This window comes from Acomys minous (genome assembly GCF_964271855.1).
Source record: "Acomys minous genome assembly, chromosome: 1".
NCBI lineage: Eukaryota > Metazoa > Chordata > Mammalia > Rodentia > Muridae > Acomys > Acomys minous.
Window position 1 is genome coordinate 61,212,799 of NC_140483.1, and position 21,861 is coordinate 61,234,659.

The 21,861-nt window shown below is 41.0% G+C and overlaps 1 protein-coding gene across 11 annotated transcripts in view; it reads right to left on the reverse strand.

Annotated features, from left to right (window-relative positions):
- Positions 1-2,590: 2,590 nt before the first annotated feature.
- The window catches only part of R3HDM1 (R3H domain containing 1), a 91,412-nt gene continuing 72,141 nt past the window's right edge, over positions 2,591-21,861 (reverse strand). For 10 of the 11 annotated variants that reach the window (XM_084780816.1, XM_084780822.1, XM_084780820.1 and 7 more), the window contains 6 exons: positions 19,406-19,509; positions 15,852-16,024; positions 9,677-9,821; positions 5,004-5,086; positions 4,499-4,583; positions 2,591-3,926 (listed from right to left, as the gene is read on the reverse strand). In XM_084780816.1, the coding sequence (XP_084636942.1) occupies positions 3,565-3,926; positions 4,499-4,583; positions 5,004-5,086; positions 9,677-9,821; positions 15,852-16,024; positions 19,406-19,509 (952 nt within the window). In that variant the 3' untranslated portion in view covers positions 2,591-3,564. Of the gene's footprint in view, positions 3,927-4,498; positions 4,584-5,003; positions 5,163-9,676; positions 9,822-15,851; positions 16,025-19,405; positions 19,510-21,861 lie in introns of those variants that run through there. The other variant, XM_084780813.1, reaches the window with a different exon arrangement.

The window sequence follows — 21,861 nt, forward strand, 5'->3', positions numbered from 1 at the left end:
GCTTTCAGATTCTGCACCAAGACCCTGTAGTGGTACTGATAATGACTAGTTTCCACCTCCACTGTTACCAGGGACACTTGGAAGTGGCCTGCCTATGGGACTGGAACAGAGTCTGATTGGTGATGTGCCAGCATTTAGAGCCCAAACTCTATCTCAGTAGAAAACAAAACAATCTCTGACACAGGCTAGGAGAAGTTCAGTTTCAAGCTGATACCACTGTATAGGAGCCATGCCATGCATGGGGGACACAGTATGGTTCAGTTTGACGAGAGCCTCAGCAGGGACAGGGCAAATTCAAGACCAAGGACAGGGAAGCCAAGTGTGGTGGAGCATATCTGTAATACCCACACATGGGACGTAGAGACAGGAAGGTCAGGAGTGTAGTCATGCTTGATTACATGCACCAGAACACACGTGATGGAGAACTGAGTTGTCCTCTGACAAGTTGATCTTCACCTCAAATAATATAATTTTTGAAAAGCTCTGGGCTAGGTGCTCTGCAGTTGAAGATGACTTGAATTTCTGATCCTCTTAACTTCACCTCCTAAGGGCTGGGATTAAGAGGTAGGTGCTATCACACCTCGCTTATGGAGTGCTGTTGATGGAACTCAGGATTTCATGCATGGTGGGCAAGCTGCTCTCTACCAAATAAACTACACCTCCAGCAGCCCTCAGGCCCGGCCTCACTACTCTTGAACTGTAGGGTCAATAATAGGAAGTAATACAGAACAACGCAGAACACAAGCTCTAAAGTACTTGGACAGCTGTGCTCGTATTAGAGATGGCCATGAGGTGACTTAAAGGTGGGCGGCACAAGGGTGTGGGCACCCTTATAAAGGGATGATTACTGGGAGTGACAGAACAGGACGGTACAAGGTTTTACTGTAAGTCATGTGTTCAGGATGGTGCTAACTTAAAAGACACAATTTGCTTTTTAATGAAAGTTTTCATATATTTTTAGAATACAGGTGATGAAAGCCTTAGGAAGTAAAACCAGAGAGCATCGCATATGAACAAATCCAAGCATGTTACATAACAGGAAAAACTGACTTCTTTTGTTCTAACCATGACACATGGCTAGCTGCATGTTTAATCACTCTGTTTCTAGAGGCAGTCTCACGAGGAGCTACACAGCAGAGGATGAACTTAATTCTGGACCTCTGTGCCTCCACCTCCTGAGTGCTGGAACTACAAGTGTGTACTATCTTGACCACATTTAATTTCTTTAAGCTTCATTGGAATATAGCTTAGTGATATATACATCAAGGATTATTTCCTAAATTACATTTGCTTCTTCAGTGTGTGTGCATATATTGTAACACGGGGGGGGGGGCGGGCGCGGGCATGTCTGCCTTTATATAAAGGGGAGGCCAGAGGAAGTTTGTTCTCTCCTAACTATGTGGTTTCTGAGTTGCGAACTCAGGAGTCAGGCATGGTGGCGGGTGCCTTTAACTGATGAGCTATCTTGTGGTCCAGGATCATTACCAGTTTATTGCTGTTATTTGAGACAATAGTCTTACACGTAGAACTTTTAAGCACCATAATGGCCATCTCCTGAGTGCTGGGATCATAAGCCTGAGCCACCATGCCTGGCTTGAATTATTTTGAGGCTCAAGGTTAGAGGTTTCTACCTGTCCAGTGTTCACCCTTCTGCTTTGTGATCCCTGTAGTTCAGTTTTCCTGAGGATGGTTGCTCTCAGTCTGTTGAGGCTTTCTGGAGGACAATACCTTTATCTCTGTCTTCAGAAAGCATATGAGCAAACTTTTTTTTTTAAGCCATCATAGTAGACTTGACCTAAGCCAGACCAGCTAGCAACAATTTCAGGTTGGTGGTCCAGGGTCCATGTAGCCCAGAAGAACTTCCAAACCTGCAAAAGACGACCTTCTGATTCTTCTGTTTCCACCTCTCTAATGCTGAGATTTGAAGTGTGTACCATTACACCTGGTTATTGCCATGGGGATCAAACCTAGGGCTTTCTGAATGTTAGACAAGCATTGTGCCAACTGAACTACATCATCAAACCAGAGGACATTCATGGGGGGTAGGGGAGAGCGGGGCGGGGAAGGGCGCTTGCATAGGGGGGAGGATGAGTATGTGTAGAGGTCAGAGGGCAACTTGCAAGAGTCAGTTTTCTCCGTCTATCACATGGATCCTGGAAACTGAACTCTTGCCTCAAACTCCCAAGTGCTGTGACTTGCACTAACAAGTAAATTTGTTAAGGAACAGGAGAACTGAAACTTTCCTTAGCTAATTTATTTTTTATTGTTTTTCAAGATAGGTTTTTCTGTGTAGCTCTGGCTGTCCTGGAGTCACTCTGTATACCAGGCTGGCCTCAAACTCACAGCGATCCACCTGCCTCTGCTTCCTGAAGGAGAGATCAGATCCTGTTTTGTTGTCAGCTATGACGCTAATTATTTTCTCTTACTGCTTTTGGCACCGTGGGCAAACACACTGTGGTCACAGGACAGCTCTGAGCGGTGGGTTCTTGGCCTTCACTGGCCTCTAGGGATTAATATGCCAGTACTTTCACCTAATGAGCCACCTTACCAGCCCCTCAAGATGCTTCTAATTAAAAAAAGACAAAGTGGGTCTACATTTGTAAACATTTATTCTCTTGAACTGAAAAAGGCTTGCATCAGCACATTGTACAGCCTTGCAAAATTACACAGAAATTGAAAATAAAGTTCCTTGTTCATAAGTGCAATGAATCTTTGATGTCCAGTAATCCGCTGCAAACAATGAAAACAAAATTTAAACCACTTAAGAAGTTTTCAGCACTCGTCAAGTGCATTTCCTCAAGAGACAGAACACCCAGTGAGGAGAATGCAGATGAGTGGCATTTAGTTATTGGAAGGACACTTAAAAAAAAAGTGGAATAATTTTCCTGCCTAGGATGATTCCTATTTCTTTTTAATCTAAGTGGTTTGATTAAGAGGCATTGAGAACATAATTTACCTTACACTTAACAGCCATACTACCTAAATGAAGAAGGAAGGACCCTGTCGGGGAGTTCTGGATTTCCTGGAAATTCTGTGTTTAGCAGTGGAGGAGTAATTGTTTATTTGTGGGTCTCCTTAGCACCCTCAGCACCCCCCAAAAGGATAGTTTTGACATGGTTTTGACTTGTTATTCCACTCCTGTATTCTTTTTCTCCCAAAGTCTGAGCTGGTTCATACTGTGCTGGCTGCAAAAAGAAATACAGGTTGCAACAGGTTATAATCACTTTGAAGAATAATTTGCTGTACAATAGAGCTTTGGATCTGATACAAGAATTCAGAAATATAAAACAAAATAACTATAAAAGTTAGGAGGCATCTGAACAGCATTTCCTTAGAAAAAGCTGCTAACTCTGTGTCATTCCTGTGTGGATTCCTATAGTCACTGGGGTGAAATGTCTATCTTCCCCCTCCCTTTTCTGGGTCCCTGGGCTTTCTTCCAAAAGCTGTTAACATTGGCCACACATCTCAGGAGTCTCTACATTAACATACGCTCCACTTAACAAGCCAATCAGATGGGAAAGGGCAGGGAATTATAGAGTTAGGGGTCCGAAGGTAGCGGCTGGTTTACTGAGAACTTGCCCTTTCCAAAATGTGGAAGTCGTAGTGCTTCTTGCTCATTCTCAGCTTAAACTTGTTCACTGAATGGATCTGCTTCTTCAGTGCACTCTGTGCGGCTGAAATGGAGGGGAAGGTGGCTAGGACAGTGTACGTAGAGGCCAGGTCACTGGGTTTAGAGCGCTCGGGGTTGACTGTGCTATCCCCACTGCCACAGCAGAGAGGATGACGACGTAGCTGGGGCTGAGACTGGGGGTCCCGGAGCCATCGGATCTTGGCGCCAATTTTAAAGAGTTCCCCAAAAAGCTTCTCAGCTTCCATCCGAGTTATTCCATCTGGCAGTTCTGTGATTTCCAAGACCTTGCCAACAACTAGCATGGAAAAGGTGAGAGAGTTAATCCATACCTATCACAGACAAGTAGGATAAGATGGCACAGGAAACAATGGTCTGGCACTACGCCAACTCACAAAATTCTGTAACTCTTTCAAATCATCCCAGTTCAGCATGAAGTGCTAAGTGATTAATCTCGGTCTTCTCTCATAGTCATGGACTAAGCAGGGGCTTCCTCTAGACCAGGCCATCTTGGGCAAACCTTTTGACTTTCCAATGTGAAATAATGATAGCAACACCCACCCTCAACACCCATGGCTGTCTGAGGTAGAAAGGGAAAGCGCTGTTCCACAGAAAGACAACTGCTTCCTCACTGACTGTCTCCCTTTTTCTTACCTGCTCCTCACAGACACATCTTTTCCCTGTGGCCCTCCTGATTGCTCCTAAAGCTACCTGCCAAGGCCTTACTGTGTATGCCCTCAACATAATCTCCAAGAACCTGAAGGTGGAGGGAAATTTCTAAGAACTCTTGTTTTTTAGGAACTCTAGAAGAATGGAGGCCAGTCTGTGGCATTGTGGAATGAGTGTTTAGACCTCCGTCTGTAGACATACCTGCCTCTCCGGCTCCAAGATCTGTGGATGCAGCTTTCTTAGCTTGTCTACGTCCTCGGTTGCCATGCCTGCCGCCAGACTGGCCCTAGGAAACCAGGAGTAGTTGCAAGCTAAGTTGTGATATTTGAAAACATAGCACCTAAACAATCTTTGGGCTTTGTACTTGATCATAAATTAAGCCATTCTCAGGCTGGATTCTGCCTTGTAGCATTGGGCCTCTGCTGTTCACTGAGACTTCCCCCACAGACTGTCATAAGCAGTGGTGCTGTGTCTGCAGCTACCCTTGTCTTCTGTATCAGGAGCAAAGCAACACTCAGCTGACTGGCTGCCACCTTGTCCCCGGTTCTTTCCTGCACTGGTCTAGTGCTAATAAGTATCAGCAGCTGGCTGAGATATTCACAGAACTCAGCCAGTGCAGACAGCTGGCTCCAGTACCTCTGACATCCTCGGAAAGAGTTATGGTGTTCAGCAACAAAGCCTGTGGAGTAGGAACTGCCTGTCATACCTGTTGGTGTGGAATGTGTCCATGCAGAAGAGTAGGAGGGTTGTACTGCAGGGGCTGGCCAAGCATCGGATACCTGGCATCTCCTGAAAGTCATTAAAAACACTTTTCATGGTTCGTTCCCTCTTCTTGGCTGTAATGTACTTACCAGAGTCTGCTAAACTGTTCAGAAAGAAGATAAACACAGAAAACATGTTTGGTGGGAAACAAGTATAGTAATAAATGAATTTTAACTTTTTGTGTGTTTGTATGTGTGTACAAGCAAAATAAATTGTGGTGGCTATGTGGAAGCCAGTGGAATTAGCTTCTTCTTCTACCATGTGGGTCCTGGGGATTGAACTTAGGGTCATTAGAATTGGTGGCAAGTTCCTTAAACTGCTGAGCCATCATATCTAAAAACCAGGCTGGCCTCGAATCAGAGATTTGCCTGCCTCTGTCTCCCTAGCACTAGGATTAAAAGCATATGTCACCACTGCCTGGTTTACTCTTTTTTTTTTTTTTTTTAAATGGAAAAGGTTCCTTAACTTCTTCCTTGGGTCAGTGTGAACTTGTGTAGGTGAAGGACTGTCAACAGGATTGTGAAAGAGGGTTGAGTGATAGGGATGAGATGGAGAAACTGCACTGTAATATTTGAAACTATGCATTTACTTAAAAAAAAGTTTTTTCCCCTAGGGTTTTACTAACTATGTAGCTCTGGCTGGCCTTAAGCTTAAGAGATGACATTGAAGGTATACACCACAAATGGCCAACTCATTTTTAGTTCTGGGTATGTCTCTGTGCGCATGAGTGCAGGTGGCTGAGGGGGCTCGATTCCCTAGAGACAGAGTCAGAGGTGGTTATGAGCTGCCCAATATGGGTGCTGGGAACCAATGCCAGCACCTCAACAAGGGCAGTATTCACTCTGAACCAAGGAGCCACCTCTCTAGCCCCATCATTTACTTAAAAACAAAGTCCATCGATTTATTTATTTATTATTTACGAGTGTGTGGGCATGCACTTTTTTTTTTTTTAACAAGTGTGGAAACAGAGGACAATCTGAAGGAGTCGGTTCTTTCCTTCCACCATGTAGATTCTGGGAATCAAACCAAGCTTGTCAGGTTTGGCAGAAACTCACGTTTCCTTATAAATGTGCCATTTTGCCATAATTGTAGTTGTGTGCGAGTGTATCTCTATGAGTGGGTATGTACTCCCAGGAGGTCAGACGTGCTGGATTCCCTTGGAATTAGAATCATAGGCATTTGTGAACTCTTTGATTTGAATGTTTGGAACCAAACTAAGATATTCTGGAAGAGCAATCTGTACTTTAACCATTGAGACATCTTTCCATTTATGTTTCAATCACACCAGTGTATTATTTATTATAAAATAAAATTTAAGCCAGGTGTGGTTATACACACCTTTAATCTCAACATTTGGGGAGGCAGATATAAGCTGATGGTTGGGAGTTCAATGGAAGCATACAAAGACAATTAAAAAACCAAACCAAACCAAACCAAGGGCTGGTGAGGTCTGGAGAGATGGCTCAGGGATTAAGAGCACTGGCTTCTCTTCCTGAGGACCCAGGTTTAATTCCCAGCTCCCAACTATCTGTCACTCCAATTCCAGGGCATGACACTCTCATATAGGCATATAAAGCTGGCAAAACACAAATACACAATAAATAAAATAAAAACAACAACAACAAAAAAAGAGGCTAGAGAGATGACTCAGCAGTTAACAGGACAGGGCTAGCTGCTTTTCCAGAGGGCCTAGGCTCTATCACCAGCACCCACGAGTTGGCTCACATCCATCTTTAACTCCAGTACTAAGGGATCCCACCCCCTCTTCTGGCCTTCCTAGTCACCACAGATACATGTGGTACATAGACATACATGTAGGCAAAACACCCATACACATGAAATAGTATTAAATATATAAATTGACAAGTATTAAATATGTAAATTTACAAATGTACTTACAAGATACATTAAGTCTATAACCATGCTCATAAAATATTAATAATAATGGATAAATTTTTAAAAAAGGTTTTAATAGGGTAGAAAATACAAATCATCCTATCATTCTGATATTTTTGGTGTGTACACTTTAAGTTTTTGTTGTATTACACAAGTGTGCTCATTCTTATTGTGTGTACAACTTTTAAAAGTGAGATAGAATTAACATATAATAAAAATGGATACTTGAAGTGTTGTGCTTGATGAATTCAGACAGTAGTAAGTCTATGTAACCATGACTACAAAGAGAACAAAGGATACCTGCATTCTTCGAAGAACTTCCCTCTATTTCCCTACCATTTGCTTCTACATCTCATTCCCACCTACAGATTAGATGAACTTGCTGTAGACAGGGTTTCTCTGTGTGGCCTTGGCTTTGTACACCAGACTGGCCTTGAACTCACTGCCTCTGCTTCTGGGGTGCTGGGATTAAAAGCGTGCACTACTACACCCAGCTTAGGTTTTTGTTTAAAAAATAATTAGATTTATATATGTAGCTTGCTTTGTTCACTTATTTGTTTTTAAAAAGATACTGACTTGCTGTGTACTCCACGAGACTCATGATTTTGTTTAAGTAGTATTTTTATATACATAGTACATTTTGGGTGATATGTAATTGAGTCATGTCCAGTTTGGTCTATCATAAAATTAAGTTTCTGTAAATGGTCTTCTTTTTTTTTTTTTTTTAAAAGTTTTTTGAGACAGGGTTTCTCTGTGTAGCCTTGGCTGTCCTGGACTCACTTTGTAGACCAGGCTAGCCTCGAACTCAGTGATCCACTCAGTGATCTGCCTCCCAAGTGCTGGGATTAAAGGCATGTGCCACCACACCTGTTTTTTTGGGTGTGTGGTTTTTTTTTTTGTTTTTTGAGACAGGGTTTCTCTGTGTAGCCTTGGCTGTCCTGGACTCGCTTTGTATACCAGGCTGGCCTCGAACTCACAGTGATCCACATGCTTCTTCCTCTAGGGTGCTTTGATTAAAGGCGTGGGCTTGAATGAGACTGTGAATACAATTCATTTTCCTTCTAGTTAGGAGTGGAACCCTGGGTGTGGCAAGAGACTAACAAGATCCTCCTCCACTTTCTCCCAGTGCCTTTATTCTTTTACACCCTCACCACCAATGTGAAAACACTTGCTTCTCTGTATCTTCAACTTTTGGTGTTGACAGCCCTTTTTGTCATAGTTACTCTAGTGGACATAAACTAATAACTCATTCTTGTTTTAATATAAAATTACTGTAGTTATTGATTATGCTGATGGGTATATTGGCTTTTGAGATGTCTGAATAACCTGTTTTGCAAAAGCATATTGTGAATGTCTCATTTAATATTCCTTTTTAGAAAAAAATGATGTGCATATATGTGTCTGAATGTATGCTACGAGTGCGTGCCTGCAGAGGCCAGCAGAGGGCGTTGGATACCGTGGAACTGGAGGTGTGGGTGGCTCTGGGGCACCTAACGTGGGTGCTAGGAAACGAACTCAGTGTCTTCTGTATACACATGTGCCTTCTCTTCAGCCCCATAATTTATTCTTTAAATTACGTCTCTGGGAACTAGAGCACAGAGGGTTCAGTGGTTAAGAGCATTTGTTGCTTTTCTAGAGTTTGGTTCCCAACACCTGTGACAGGCAGCTCAAACCATCTGTAGCTCCAGCTCTGGGGACTCTTGACACCTCTGGTTTCTGTGATTACCTGTACTCACACGCACAAACCCACACACAAACACATACATTTACACATTATAACAAAACAAATTTTTCTTGTTGTTTTCTTTTTGGTTTTTCAAGATAGGGATTCTCTGTGTAGCTTTGGTTGTCCTGAACCTCTATCTATAAACCAGGCTGGCTTTGAACTCAGAGATCCGCCAACTTCTGCCTCCCAAGGGCTGGGATTAAGAATTTTTCTTCCACAAGAATGAAGTTTTAAAGCATGACTCTAATATAGAAGCAGAATACCAAATTGCCAAACTATAGTGTATCTATTTCTTTCTGATGGACATTTAGGTTATTTCTCTTTTCTTTTCCTCCTTCTTCTCCTCTTTGGTTAGAGGTAAATGAATGATTTCCATAGGATTTTATAATTATCCACATACCTATCTGTTCCTCTAAGTAGATTGAGGCACAGCGACAACAAGAATTTTCTTTATTTACAGAGCAGGGACACAGAAACTTTGTATAAATGCTTACTGAATCTATTTCTTTTTCTTTCTTTTTTATTCCTTTGGTTTTTTTGAGACAGGGTTTCTCTGTGTAGCCTTGGCTGTCCTGGACTCACTTTGTAGACCAGGATGGCCTTGAACTCACAGAGATCTGCTTGCCTCTGCCTCTGCCTCTGGAGTGCTGAGATTGAAGACGTGTACCACCACAGCCAGCTGAATCTATTTCTTAATAAATAAACTATAAACACAGAACAAATATTAAACATTGTGTACTGCTATGAAAGAATGTATTATAATTAAAATTCCTAATTAAGCATTAGTACCAAGCCTGACAACATAAGTTTGATCCCTGGAACTAACATGGTAGAAGGAGAGAACCAATTCCTGCAAGCTATCCCCTGACTTTCGCACGTATATACACACTCATACAAAATAAATAAATGTATGCAGTTACACAGAGAAGAGTGACGGGTGTCATCAGGATTGCTGACAGTTCTCTGAAACTATGACCAGTTTCATGAACACTTACCCTGCCCAGGAACAAAAGGTCTAGCAAACTGGGACATGATGGAAAGCGGTGGTCCCGAGGGACGGATGGTCTTTAGGGTGGACAGCTGAGCTGGTGCCGGTGACTGCACTGGTGAAATGATGGGGCTGCTGAGCTGAGGGCTGTGCTGCAATCACAGTAGAGGGGAAAATTAGGTCACACCTGGAGCAGGCTGTTGGAAAATTTCATTCTGGACAAAAGTTTTTATTCATTGAATTATATACTGATAAGAAGTTAAGTCATTCTGAAATGAATAAAAATGAAAATAGACGATATTTTTGAAATCTACTTTGTAATTTTGCATTAATGTTGCTGCTTTTTTTTGTTTTTGTTTTTTGTTTTTTGAGACAGGGTGTCTCTGTGTAGCCTTGGCTGTCCTGGAATCCTTTTGTAGACCAGGCTGGCCTGAACTCTCTGCGATCTGCCTGCCTCTGCCTCCCAAGTGCTGAGATTAAAGGTGTGCACCACCACACGCAGCACAATGTTGCTGATTTTGCAAGAAGAATATACACCTATCTCATTTCTTTCTAAATTAAATGTTTACAAAATTTCATTTCAAAATAATTTAATCCTTGGAAAATAGTCACAAATATAATGCAAAGGATTCCCAAGTTTCCTAAACAGTGCTAATATTTATTTTTCTTTGGGGCAGTCTTACTGTGTAGGCCCCTGGCTGGCCTCAAATTCACTGCTGGTCTTCTCAATTCTGGGTATGATGGTACATGACTGGAAACCCAGGCCACAACATTCTCTAATACAAATCACAGGATCATTAAAACTAAACCATCATTAATACAATGCTATGACCCAAACTACAGAGTTCTTCAGATTTTGACAAATGTTCCAATAATGTCCTTTGTAACAGAAGAGCAGCAGTAAACATCCCTTTTATTTCTAGAATGTAGACTAGAATCAAAACTGCTCTGAGCTAGAGCTACTGTGGCGTTTCAGCACTCTGATCTGGTACAACTTCTTTTTCAGACTCTGATATCTTAGAAGACCCATTTCTAAAGGTAATTTTGAAGATCAGTCATTTTCACTATTGTTTCTCTCTCACCCGCTCCCAGATAGGGGCTATAGACCAAGTTGCCTCAGCATCCTAAAAGCGGAAATTACAGGCATGCATTACCACATTGTGCTTGGCCTGCTGTACCATATTTTTTACTGGATAAAATTCCAAAAGTGGATTTGAATCAGGCTTTGTACCTTGTCTATTTTGAAAAATGGGAAAATGTCATCAACTGACATTCCAAAAAGTGCTGTACCAATTTTTACTACAACCCACACACTCTTTACGAGAACTTGTGACAAGGCATGTTTGCCAGAATATTAAGTTATGTCTCACTGATCTTTCCCAATATGAAATAATAAGCACTTGCAGGAAGACACACGCGTGTGCGCATATGCGTGCGCGTGCACACACACACACACACCAAGCTGCCAAATCAAATAAACAGTTTTATTGTTTAACAAACTATTTATAGTTTGTTTACAAGCCTATACATAAATGGCTTTTTCAGTTATGATTTTATTGCATATAGTGAAAATATTCTTCTCCTACTTTATCTTTTAAAAAGTCCTAACATGGGGCTGGAAAATGGCTCAGCAGTTAAGAACATTTAGTGTTCTTGTAGAAGACCCAGGTTTAGTTCTCAGTACCCACTGGTTTATATCTGTATTATATCTTTCTCTGACCCATGTGGTGTACACACAAACATGCCAGCAAAACACTCATAATACTCATACAAATCAAATAAATAAATAAAATTAAAAGAAGAAAACACTCTATCTAGGTGTTACGTGTATGATTTTAGCACTTTGGAGGCAAAGGCAAAAAAATTCAAGGCTAGCCTGGCATGCACTGTGAGTTCCAGGCCAGTTACTACAAAGCAACAACCTGTTTCAAAACAAATAAAGGGTGTTATAAGATAGAAAGATCAAATCATATATAAAAGCAGGCCCATCAGAATGGTCCCTGATTTACGGAGGAACACTTTACTCTGAAGAGAAGATTAACATAGCCGAGATGGCACAAGTAATAAATAAGCATTTCCAGAACAGCTGTTAATTGAAAGAGGGCTAAGAAAATACCACTGCATGCCGGGAGTGGTGGCGTATGCCTTTGATCCCAGCACTCAGGAGGCAGAGGCAGGTGGATTGCTGTGAGTTCGAGGCCAGTCTGGTCTACAAGACTAAGACTATACAGAGAAACCCTGTCTTGGGAAAAAAAAAAAAAAAAAAGAAAGAAAGAAAGAAAGAAATAAAGAAAGAAAATATCACTACAGCAAAATAACAGGAATTAATAAACACTGTTCAATAATAACTTTCAGTATCTGCGGCAACTGGCATCCAGAAGAGGGTGAGGGAGATGGAGTCATTAACCCATGACACAGACTCAGAAGACAGATGGCTTTATTGTACAGCCACAAGCATTTTATACAGCCTTTGGAGCAATGGGGAGTTGACACAAGCTCTGGGGTAGCCAACCGTCCCGCTGTAACTATAGGGAGGTGCCAGGCCTGCTGTGAACCCCGGAAAGCAGCCACCACCCTTTCCGGGCCCATTGTGTTGCTCTACTAGTTTGCTGGGATCCTCTGTGTCACATGGTATGCCAGCTGACATGGGCACTTGTGCTATAGAGCAGTACAGAAACCTCACTACTGTCTACCAGGCCTCACTCAGGGCCCAAAGCACCTACAAGTATCTATTTATATTCGTTTGTTCATTGATTTATTGATTTATTCATTCATTCTGGTTTTTCACGACAGGTTTTCTCTGTGCCCTAGAACTCGCTATGCAGACCACGCTGGCCTCAAACTAATCGAGAGCCTCCTGCTCTGCTTCCTAAGTGCTGGGATGAAAGGCAAGTGCCACCACCTCCCTCTCAGACTGGATTAAAAGACAGGACCCATTTTTTTCCCATCTCCAGGAAATACACCTCATCATCAACAACAGCCACAAACTCAGGGTGAAGGACGGAGCTAAGACGCAAGAAGGTGTAGCTGTTCTAGTATCTGCCAAAGTAGACTTGAAATCATGATTAGTAGGGAAGGACTTTTACAGCTATTGCAGGAAAAACCCGCCAGAAGATATGACAATTATAAACATTTATGCACCTGATTTCATAAAAGACATATTAGATCCAAGCCTCAGACTGATCCCAACACAGCAAGAGCAACTTAATACCTGATACTCAGCAACAGACAGACCATCATAGATCAAATGCATTCACAAAGGTTCCACCCAGACACTAGAACATAGTTTCTGTTCAGCAGCCAGTGGAACTTTCTCCAAAACCGGCCACGTATTAGGATACAAAACAGGGCCTTTGGATGTTTGAACAGACAGTATTCTTAACCTCTGAGCCATCTCTCCAGCCCATATATTGCTTTCTTGATTTCTCCCTTAACCCAGCTTTCATTCACTAGTGAGTTATGTTTCCATCAGTTTCTATTGCTTTTGATACCCAGATTTATTCAGTTATTTCAGTTTTCCTAAACTTTTGAGACTTAAGTTCAATTCCCAGCAAATGCATGGTAGCTCACAATCATCTACACTGAGATCTGGGGCCCATTTCTGGAGTGCAGGTGTACATGCATACTTACTAAATAAATCTTTTAAAAAAGGGCAATTTAAAAAGTTCAGTAATAGAATGAAAATGAGAATACAGCATATCAAAATATATGGGACATAATAAAAACAGTTCCAAGAAAGAAGTTTATAGCCCTCAGTGCTCATATCAAGAAGTCTTGAGAGGGGGTTGGAGAGATGGCTCAGAGGCTAAGAGCAGCGACTGCTCTTCCAGATGTCCTCAGTTCAATTCCCAGCAACCACGTGTGGCTCACAACCATCTATGATGTGATCTAAAGCCCTCTTCTGGTGTGCAGGCATACATGCAGGCAGAGCAGTGTATACATAATATATAAATCTTTAAAAAAAAAAAGAAGTCTTGAGAGATCTCAAATTAAATATGAGCCTAAAGGGCTTGTAAAAAAAAAACAAAAAAAAAAAAAACCAAGAACACCATCCAAAAAGAATAATGAGGCATTGAAGAGTTAGCCCAGCAGGTAAGAACACTGCTGTTCTAGCATAGGACCCAGGTTTGAAATATATACAACAACATTAATTAAAGAATGAGGATATGTACTTGAAAGGGAGTGGAAGGACATGGAAGTAGAGCTGGAGGGATGGAAATGAAGTAGATGGAAAAAATGTTAGAAACAAACAAACAAACAAACAAAAACCCAAACAAACAAAACAGGGGCCAGTTCTGCAGATCAAAAGGATATCCAAGCACCCTGGTGAGGATCCAGTATTGACAGACTAGTGGAAGCCAGAGGTCTCGAACCAGACCAGTGACTCATAATAAACATTTGCAAGTAAAGAAGCACAGGGGAAGGGCCTACAGCGTGACACGCAATCACACACCTCAGCTTCTACAACAAAGTGTCTCCCGCCCCTGTACGGAGGGGAGGTTTCAAGGGTGGAGGGCTGGCATAAAGGGATAGGGATGAGTGGGAATGGGGTACATGATGTAAAATTCACAAAGAATTAATAAAAGTGAAACAAACGAAACACCAAAACTGAGGCAGGTCGGAGAGGCGGCGCAGCAATGAACAGCACCAGCTGCTCTTCCAGGGAGTCTGCATGTGATTTCCAACACCCATATGATGGCTCACAATCATCTGCACTCCAGTTTTAGATGACAATCTTCTGGCTTCCAAGGGCACCAGGCATGCAGGTGCACAGACATAAATACACATAAACAAGTAATTAAAAGATAAAGGATTTTTTTACAAAAAGGATTTCTCTTTAAAATATCTCATTTATACCATATATAATTTTCTTTTTATACATTTATAGATTACCCTCTGTGCCTAAAGTATTGGTTAAAATTAGGTTATAAAAGAGAGGTTTGTCTATTTATTCAGAGAAAAAGTCATATTATATACCTAGACCTGAGCTGGCTTAGAACACTCCATGCACTCCTGACCTTGAATTCAGATACCTGCCTGCCTTTGTCTCCAGAGTGCTAGAATTAAAGGTGTGGACCACCAATTAGCTAGGTTCAGTTTTTTTTTTCCCCTGTCTTTCGCTCTCATTTTTGATAAAATCACACTTTAGGTGAGCTTGTTTCCGCACATACCACATTAAAAGGTAAATGTTTTATTGATCTCTCTTTACTGACTGGAACAGTTGATGAGTAGAGTGGATTAATAGGATCAACGTTATATACCTAATCTATCTTTTTTAAAGGCCCCATTAACATTCTTACCTAGTGTTTTTACTATTTGCTTCTAACTTTTACTTGTTATTTGTTGATAGGGTCTCAACAAACTAACTAACTAACTAACTAAGTAGATCCAATAAGGCCAAACTCACCATGTAGCTAAGAATTACTTTAGACTCCTTGTCTTCCTGCCTCAACTCCCAAGTGCTTCCATTATAGGCAACTACCATGCCTGGGTTGGTGGTTTACATAAGAACGCTCTCACATGCTCACACTGTCATGCGTGGTACCTAGTTAGTGAGACTGTTGGAAAGGATTAGAAGGTGTGGCCTTGCTGGAGGAGCCACCTGAGGCAGGTTTTCAGGTGTCAAAATTCATTTTGAATGTAAGTAAATTGACGAATAAAAAAGAGGCATGGGGTGGGAGGTGTACCTGTGTAATCATAGTACTTAGGAAGTCAAAGTAAGACCTTATTTTAAAAGTTGGAAAATAAGCAGGGTGGTGCACACCTTTAATCCTAGCCCTCGGGAGGTAGAGATAGGTGGATCACTGTGAGTTTGAGGCCAGCCTGGTCTATAAAGTGAATCCAGGACAGCCAAGGCTACACAGAGAAACCCTGTCTTGAAAAACCAAAACCAAAAAAACCCAAACAGTTGAAAAATAATATTTGAACAGTGATATAAATGTCTGGAGGTAAAGAATGTTTAAATGTTTCTATTAATCTTCTAATGATTTCAAATTCAGTATTAAGTCATGATATGTTATGAAAATGTTTCTAAATAACAAACCAAGCCACATGTAGAGGGGTTGTATCTTTAAATCTCAGGGAGACAGGGGCAAGCAGATCAATGTGATTTCCTGGCCAGCCAGACCTACACAGTGAGACTCTGACTCAAAAACAAACAAATAAAGAACAAAATACCTTACCTGGACAATATTGTCTATGTTGCTAAATTCCACACACTTCTGCCCTCTCTGGTGGTCACAGTAATATTTGTTTTGTTTCCACTGTGGAGGTGAGTGTGCCCGAGACTGTGGATTGTTCGGTAGGTTGAGCTGCATCATCACCATTCCTCCACCAGGTGGCTGCTGTGGCACAGCTGGAAATCAGGATAATTAGTACACTACAATCAGTGTGTTTTGGTAATTAATTGTTATTTTAGAACACTAGGAAAACAACATTAATTGCACATTCCTGAATTAGCTTTTACAAGTATGTATACAACTCAGAGTTAAACTGCTACATACAAGTGGTGTATATTTAAAACAAAACCTCTGGAGAAGGGCATAGTGTTGCTTACCTAGAATCCAGCACTTAGGACAGTAAGGCAAGAGGATTATACATAGGTTAGCCTGGCCTATGTAGTGAGAACTTACTTCAAATAAACAAAAACTCAAACCTTCAAGCAAACAAAATCTTGGGGAAAAAAAAAAGAATCAAAAAACCAAAACAAAACAAAAATCAGGCATCCTTTAGACTTAAACATCTGGAGAGACCTAGTGGACAACAGCTCAGCATAAATACTTTACAAATGCTCCTGACTTCTAAAATAGATGTTTTCCAAATAAAGGCAATTAAAAAAAAAAAGATTTATTTATTTATTATGTATAGAATGTTCTGCCTGCAGGCCACAAGAGGGCATCAGATCTCATTATAGATGGTTAGGAGCCACCATGTGGTTGCTGGCAATTGAACTCAGGACCTCTGGAAGAGCAGTAAGTGCTCTTAACCTCTGAGCCATCATCTCTCCAGCCCTAAAGGCAAATTTTGCAAAAGCATATTTACCAAACTGAGGGGAAGGCTGATCATGGTGGTGTATGATTTTAATCCCCAAAGAGGCTACAGATCTCTGTGAGTTCAAGGCCAGCATGGTCCACATGGAGAGTTTCAAGATAGCCAGGGCTACACTGAGAGATTCTGTCTCAAGAAAATCAAACCAAACCAAAACCAGAAATAGGAGGAAATGTTACACTTGTACATTTGAATTAAAAAGAGAAAATACGGCCCAAGAGGGTCAGAGAGTGTAATACTTTGGAAAATTCTATCTCAGAAAATTATTGGACTTCTAGTCTGCTTTCTCTCTTGAAAAACGAGGCTAGGCAGGACTGACTAGGCTGACTTTATAGAGTTGCAAGGGTTGTATGTGTGTAAAAACACTTTGCTAAGGGCTGGTCACAGTGCTCAGTGGTAACAGTGCCTGCTGCCAAGCTGGATAACATGAATTTGATCTCTAAGACCTACATGGGGGAAGAGAACAATTTCTGAAAGTTGTGCTCTGATCTTCACGCACGCACCCCTATGAACACTATGGTAACTGTGCAGTAGATTAAGTAAATAAAGGTATCGTCCTATTTCTCATGTTTACATATTTTTGCAATAGCATTAAAATATATTTATTTTGTGTGTGCACGTATGTATACACACACAGGATAAATGTGTGTGAGTCATGGTGCAGGCGAAGAGATAGCACACCTTTTCCAAGTTATTTTTTACTCCCCACCTTGTTGAGGCAGGGTCTTCAGCTGTGCTGTATACTCCAAGCTTCATGGCCCCTGAGCTTCCCAGAAATTCTGTCTCTGCCTTTCACAGAAATATTGGGATTACAAGTGTGTGCCACTATATCCAGCAATTTTTTATTTTTGTGGGTACACGGCAGGGGTGGTAGTGGTTGAGACAGGGTCTTATTATTATTATTATTTTTTAAACAGGGTCTTATTTTGAAGCCGTGCCTGGCTTTGAGTGCACAGAGCCCTGCCAGCTTCTGCTTCCTGGGTGCTATATTAAGTGTGCACTATTGTACTTTGTGTTTAAAAACAAAAGCAAATAAACACTTGTGTGTTCCACGGATGAAGCCTAGACTGTCAGGTTTAGGTGGTTAGAGCCTGCACCCACTGAATCATTTCCTGGGTCCCATTTTTAGTAGTAAGTATGTACTTTACCTTACTTCAAGAACATTAAGCTGTGTGAGGCAGGATCTGTGCCCTTGTCTTCAGGACTTTGGTTGGCACTGTAGTAATCCTAATGGTGGTTCCAGATCCCTACATATAGAACCCAGCTTGACTGGGCAGGATGGTTCAAGGGTCTCCTCAGTCTCAACTGAAAGTGGCCCAGGCTGGATACAGCCACAGTTAGTCATTTACTGACAATTACTTATTGTTTATCTGTCAATATATCACCACCGGAAAATACAGTATAATGCTAAACACTTGTATAAGACTTTAGAGTAGCAGAAAGCAGCCTAAAAGCCTTTTGAAGACCTGGAGAAACATTTGACAAAGAGAGAATCTGGGGGACAGGCATTCCTAGAAGAAGAAAAACAGTAAAACAAGTATTTATGATCTAAAAAAGCTTAACATTCAGCACTCAGGAGGCTGAGACAGTAGAACAGCCTTGAATTTGTGGCCAGCCTTAGGTAGAGTGAGTTGTAGGGTAATTTGGCTACACAGAGAGACTCAATTTCAAATGGGGAAAAAGAAAGTGCAGCTGTAGTTAAGAAACACAGTTCTGCATAATTGAGCACACATGTATAACTAAGAGGCTTGCTAGTCAGGGAGGGAAAAAAAAGGGCAGTCCATTTTAAGTTGTCTTTAAAAAAAAAAAAGATTTATTTCTATGCTATGTGTGTGGTATTTTGTCTGTGTAGATGTGTGTGTGTTGTATGTGTGTGTACCACATATATGCAGTGCCGTAGGATGACAGAAGAACTGGAGTTACAGCCAGATATTAATCACCCTGTGGGTGCTAGCAACAGAATCAGGGTCTTCTGAAAGAACAGCAGCCAGTGCTCTTAACTGATGGGTCTTTAAATTCAGAAAATGACATGAAGAAATTTCTGTTTCAGGATAATACTTTTGTAATAATTTTTGTGTTGGTGAAAAGATGAAAGTGAGGGAAACATGAGCAAAATACTTAAGAGATTATTGAAAAGACATGAAAAGAAGACTAAAATCAGCACAGGGGGGAAGGAAAGACGCCTCTGGCTGGGAGGAAATGGGTCTTCGTGACACAACAGGGACAGAAGAGTCACGATTCTCAGACCTGTGCATTGGCACTACACTGAGGCTGTGGTAGAGATGAAAAAGGAGGAGAACATATCAAGTCAGACATGCCTTTGAATTTCTGGGTACAGATGACCAGTAGACAACTGGCTATGTGATTCTGTTTCAGTAGGACCAAGATTTACCAGGTGCCAACAAAAGGTAATAGTTGAGTCTTTAGGCTGATTTGATTATCCAGAAAGATCTAGAGAATAATCAATCGAGTAGGAAAAGATCCACAAGATTACTAACCCCACAGAGTAGAGAGAATGAAGGCAGAAGAATGACTGTAGTATTAGAAAAGGAAGGAGCACATGCCAACCTGACTCAACACAGTATATGAGGCATCATCAGTGTACATGTCAGCACTCTGTCAGCAGAGAACCAGTCACCTATCCTCAAATGCATGAGCCACGACTTCTGCATCAGCCGTCTAGGCATACCTGCACACTGGTGGCCTTGGAGCTGTTGAGAACTGCATGGTGATGTGGTTCGAGGAAACTGTACTTGTTCTGACCCTGGATGTTGTAAGTAACCGACTGCAGAGCTACAGGGTAAAAAAACCAAACACAGAAAACAGCACAATGAGATGCACATGGCCAAAGAGTCTTTGAAATAGACATTCTTCCAATTTATTAAATGGATATATTTTACAAATTGCCAGGCAGTAGTCAGGCCTAATTTAACTTTTCTCTGAATTGTGATCATTCAGTAAAAACTACTTTGTGTTCATAGCACTGACGGAGATACTCAAAACCAAACTCCTAATCCCATCACTGAAATTTTTAGATTACTCTAAATTTATTGTGTAGTGTTCAAATAGTGATTTAAAAATGAAGTCACTAATTTAGAAAATAAAAAGCAGTGCATTTGCAGCTCATGGAACTATAAGAAAAGAGAAAGTGAATTTGAAGGAGAGTGGGAAGGGGCATACGGGAACGCTTGGGAGGGAGGAAACAGAAGGCAGAAATTATATTCTCAAAAAAAAGAATAGGAAATTTGACAATTTGACTCTGAAAGATGTTATTTCTTGAAAAACATAGTACACCAGGTGGTGGTAATACACACCTTTAATCTCAACACTTGGGAGGCAGCAACACCTGGATCTCTGAATTTGAGGCTAGCCTGATGTACAGAATAAGTTCCAGGATAACCAGGGCTATACAAAAAAAAACCCTGCCTTGAAAACACACACACACACACACACACACACACACACACACACACACACACACACACACAATCATTCTGACACATTCTAAGCCATTATGACATATTCTAACAAAATAGGCAATTAACTAAAAATATCAAGTTGTTAAAATATTTTAAAATAGCATCTAGACTCCAACTAATATGGGTTTACACTAAATCTTTGAAGTTTTCTCTTTTAGCAAATTCTTTCAGGCTAATGATCTGAAGCTACAGAATCATAATGAACTCACAGACAGCCAGGGACCTTTACTTATCATATTAGCCTGAGCAGTATTTATTTATCATATTAGCCTGAGCAGTATTTACTTATCATATTAGCCTGAGCAGTATTTATTTATCATATTAGCCTGAGCAGTATTTATTTAGTCATGCCCCTATTGAGAACTTTCAATAAATATTACTTAATAACTTACACAAGTTCTTAGAATTGTCTCATATAATTGCATTAAAAATACTAGTTTGAACTTAAGTACCTAATGAGTTAGGAACTATAAAGAAACATACATGTCAGAAGACACGACAGATATGATCAGCCAATTCTAGAGACAAGGTTTCCCTGTGTAGCCTTGACTGTCCCGAACTTGCTTTGTAGACCAGGCTGACATCAAATTCACAGAGATCCCCCTGCCTCTGCCTCCCAGAGTGTTGGGATTATAGCCATGTGCCACTGCACCCGACAGAGACAGGAAACTCTTAAGACACACACAGAACTTACTTAGGAAGGATTTATGGGGTATACTCTTCTTACTAAGGAATTAAATGAAATGTCATAATGGTTATATATGCATTTTAAAAATCTTTAGGGATAAATATGCTGATATGTTCATGAATGAAATAGTATGGTATCTGGGATCTGTGGGAGGATGGGCTGGCTCAGTGGTACAAAGCACTTGCAGCTTCTGCAAAGAACCTATGTTTGATTCCCAGCATGATGGCTCACAGCTGTTTACAACTCCAGCCCAGGGGATCCAATGCCCTCTTCTGACCTCCAAGGTGCATGTGCATACATGTAGGCAAACTTGCATACATATAAGCAAGTAAGTTTAAACAAGCAGCAAAACTCTACAGAAGGGATCAGAAGCAGGGGTTAGATGAAAACATATCACTATGTCCTGTGTGAGCATGTTGGGTTTCTTTATGTGTGTGTTTACATTTACATGTTTAAAAATGCCCAAAAGGTAGGGGATGATAACAGTGTGTAGCATTTTTAAAGCTTTGTGTTCAATTTCTGGCAACACAAACACAGATTTATATGCAATTCAGGCTCCAGATTCGTTAACAATAACAACTGGCTTTACTGCCTAAGTGGTAGTAAGCCAGTATTTCAATCAATTGGAAAGAGAAAGGAATTAAAGGGAGGGTTTAATAGTGATTTGAGGGGCTGGAAAATGGCTCAGAGAATAAGAATGTTTGTTGTAAGCTCCTCCCCAAACTTATTTTGCTGTTATTTATGCCTAGAATATAAGTGACCTATAGAAGTAATATAGCTTAAGCAACCATCTGGAGAATCTGTCAGGTTTCCTTGGCCCACAGGGGGAGCCCCTCACCTGATCTTGTTTACATGCTCATGTCTGCTATCTGAGATCCCCTGATCTCCACTCATGTGTTATGGTCCTTGTGTGCCACACTATGCTCCCCCCCTTGGAATAAATAGCAAAATTACATCTATTAAAGAAACAATGAGATG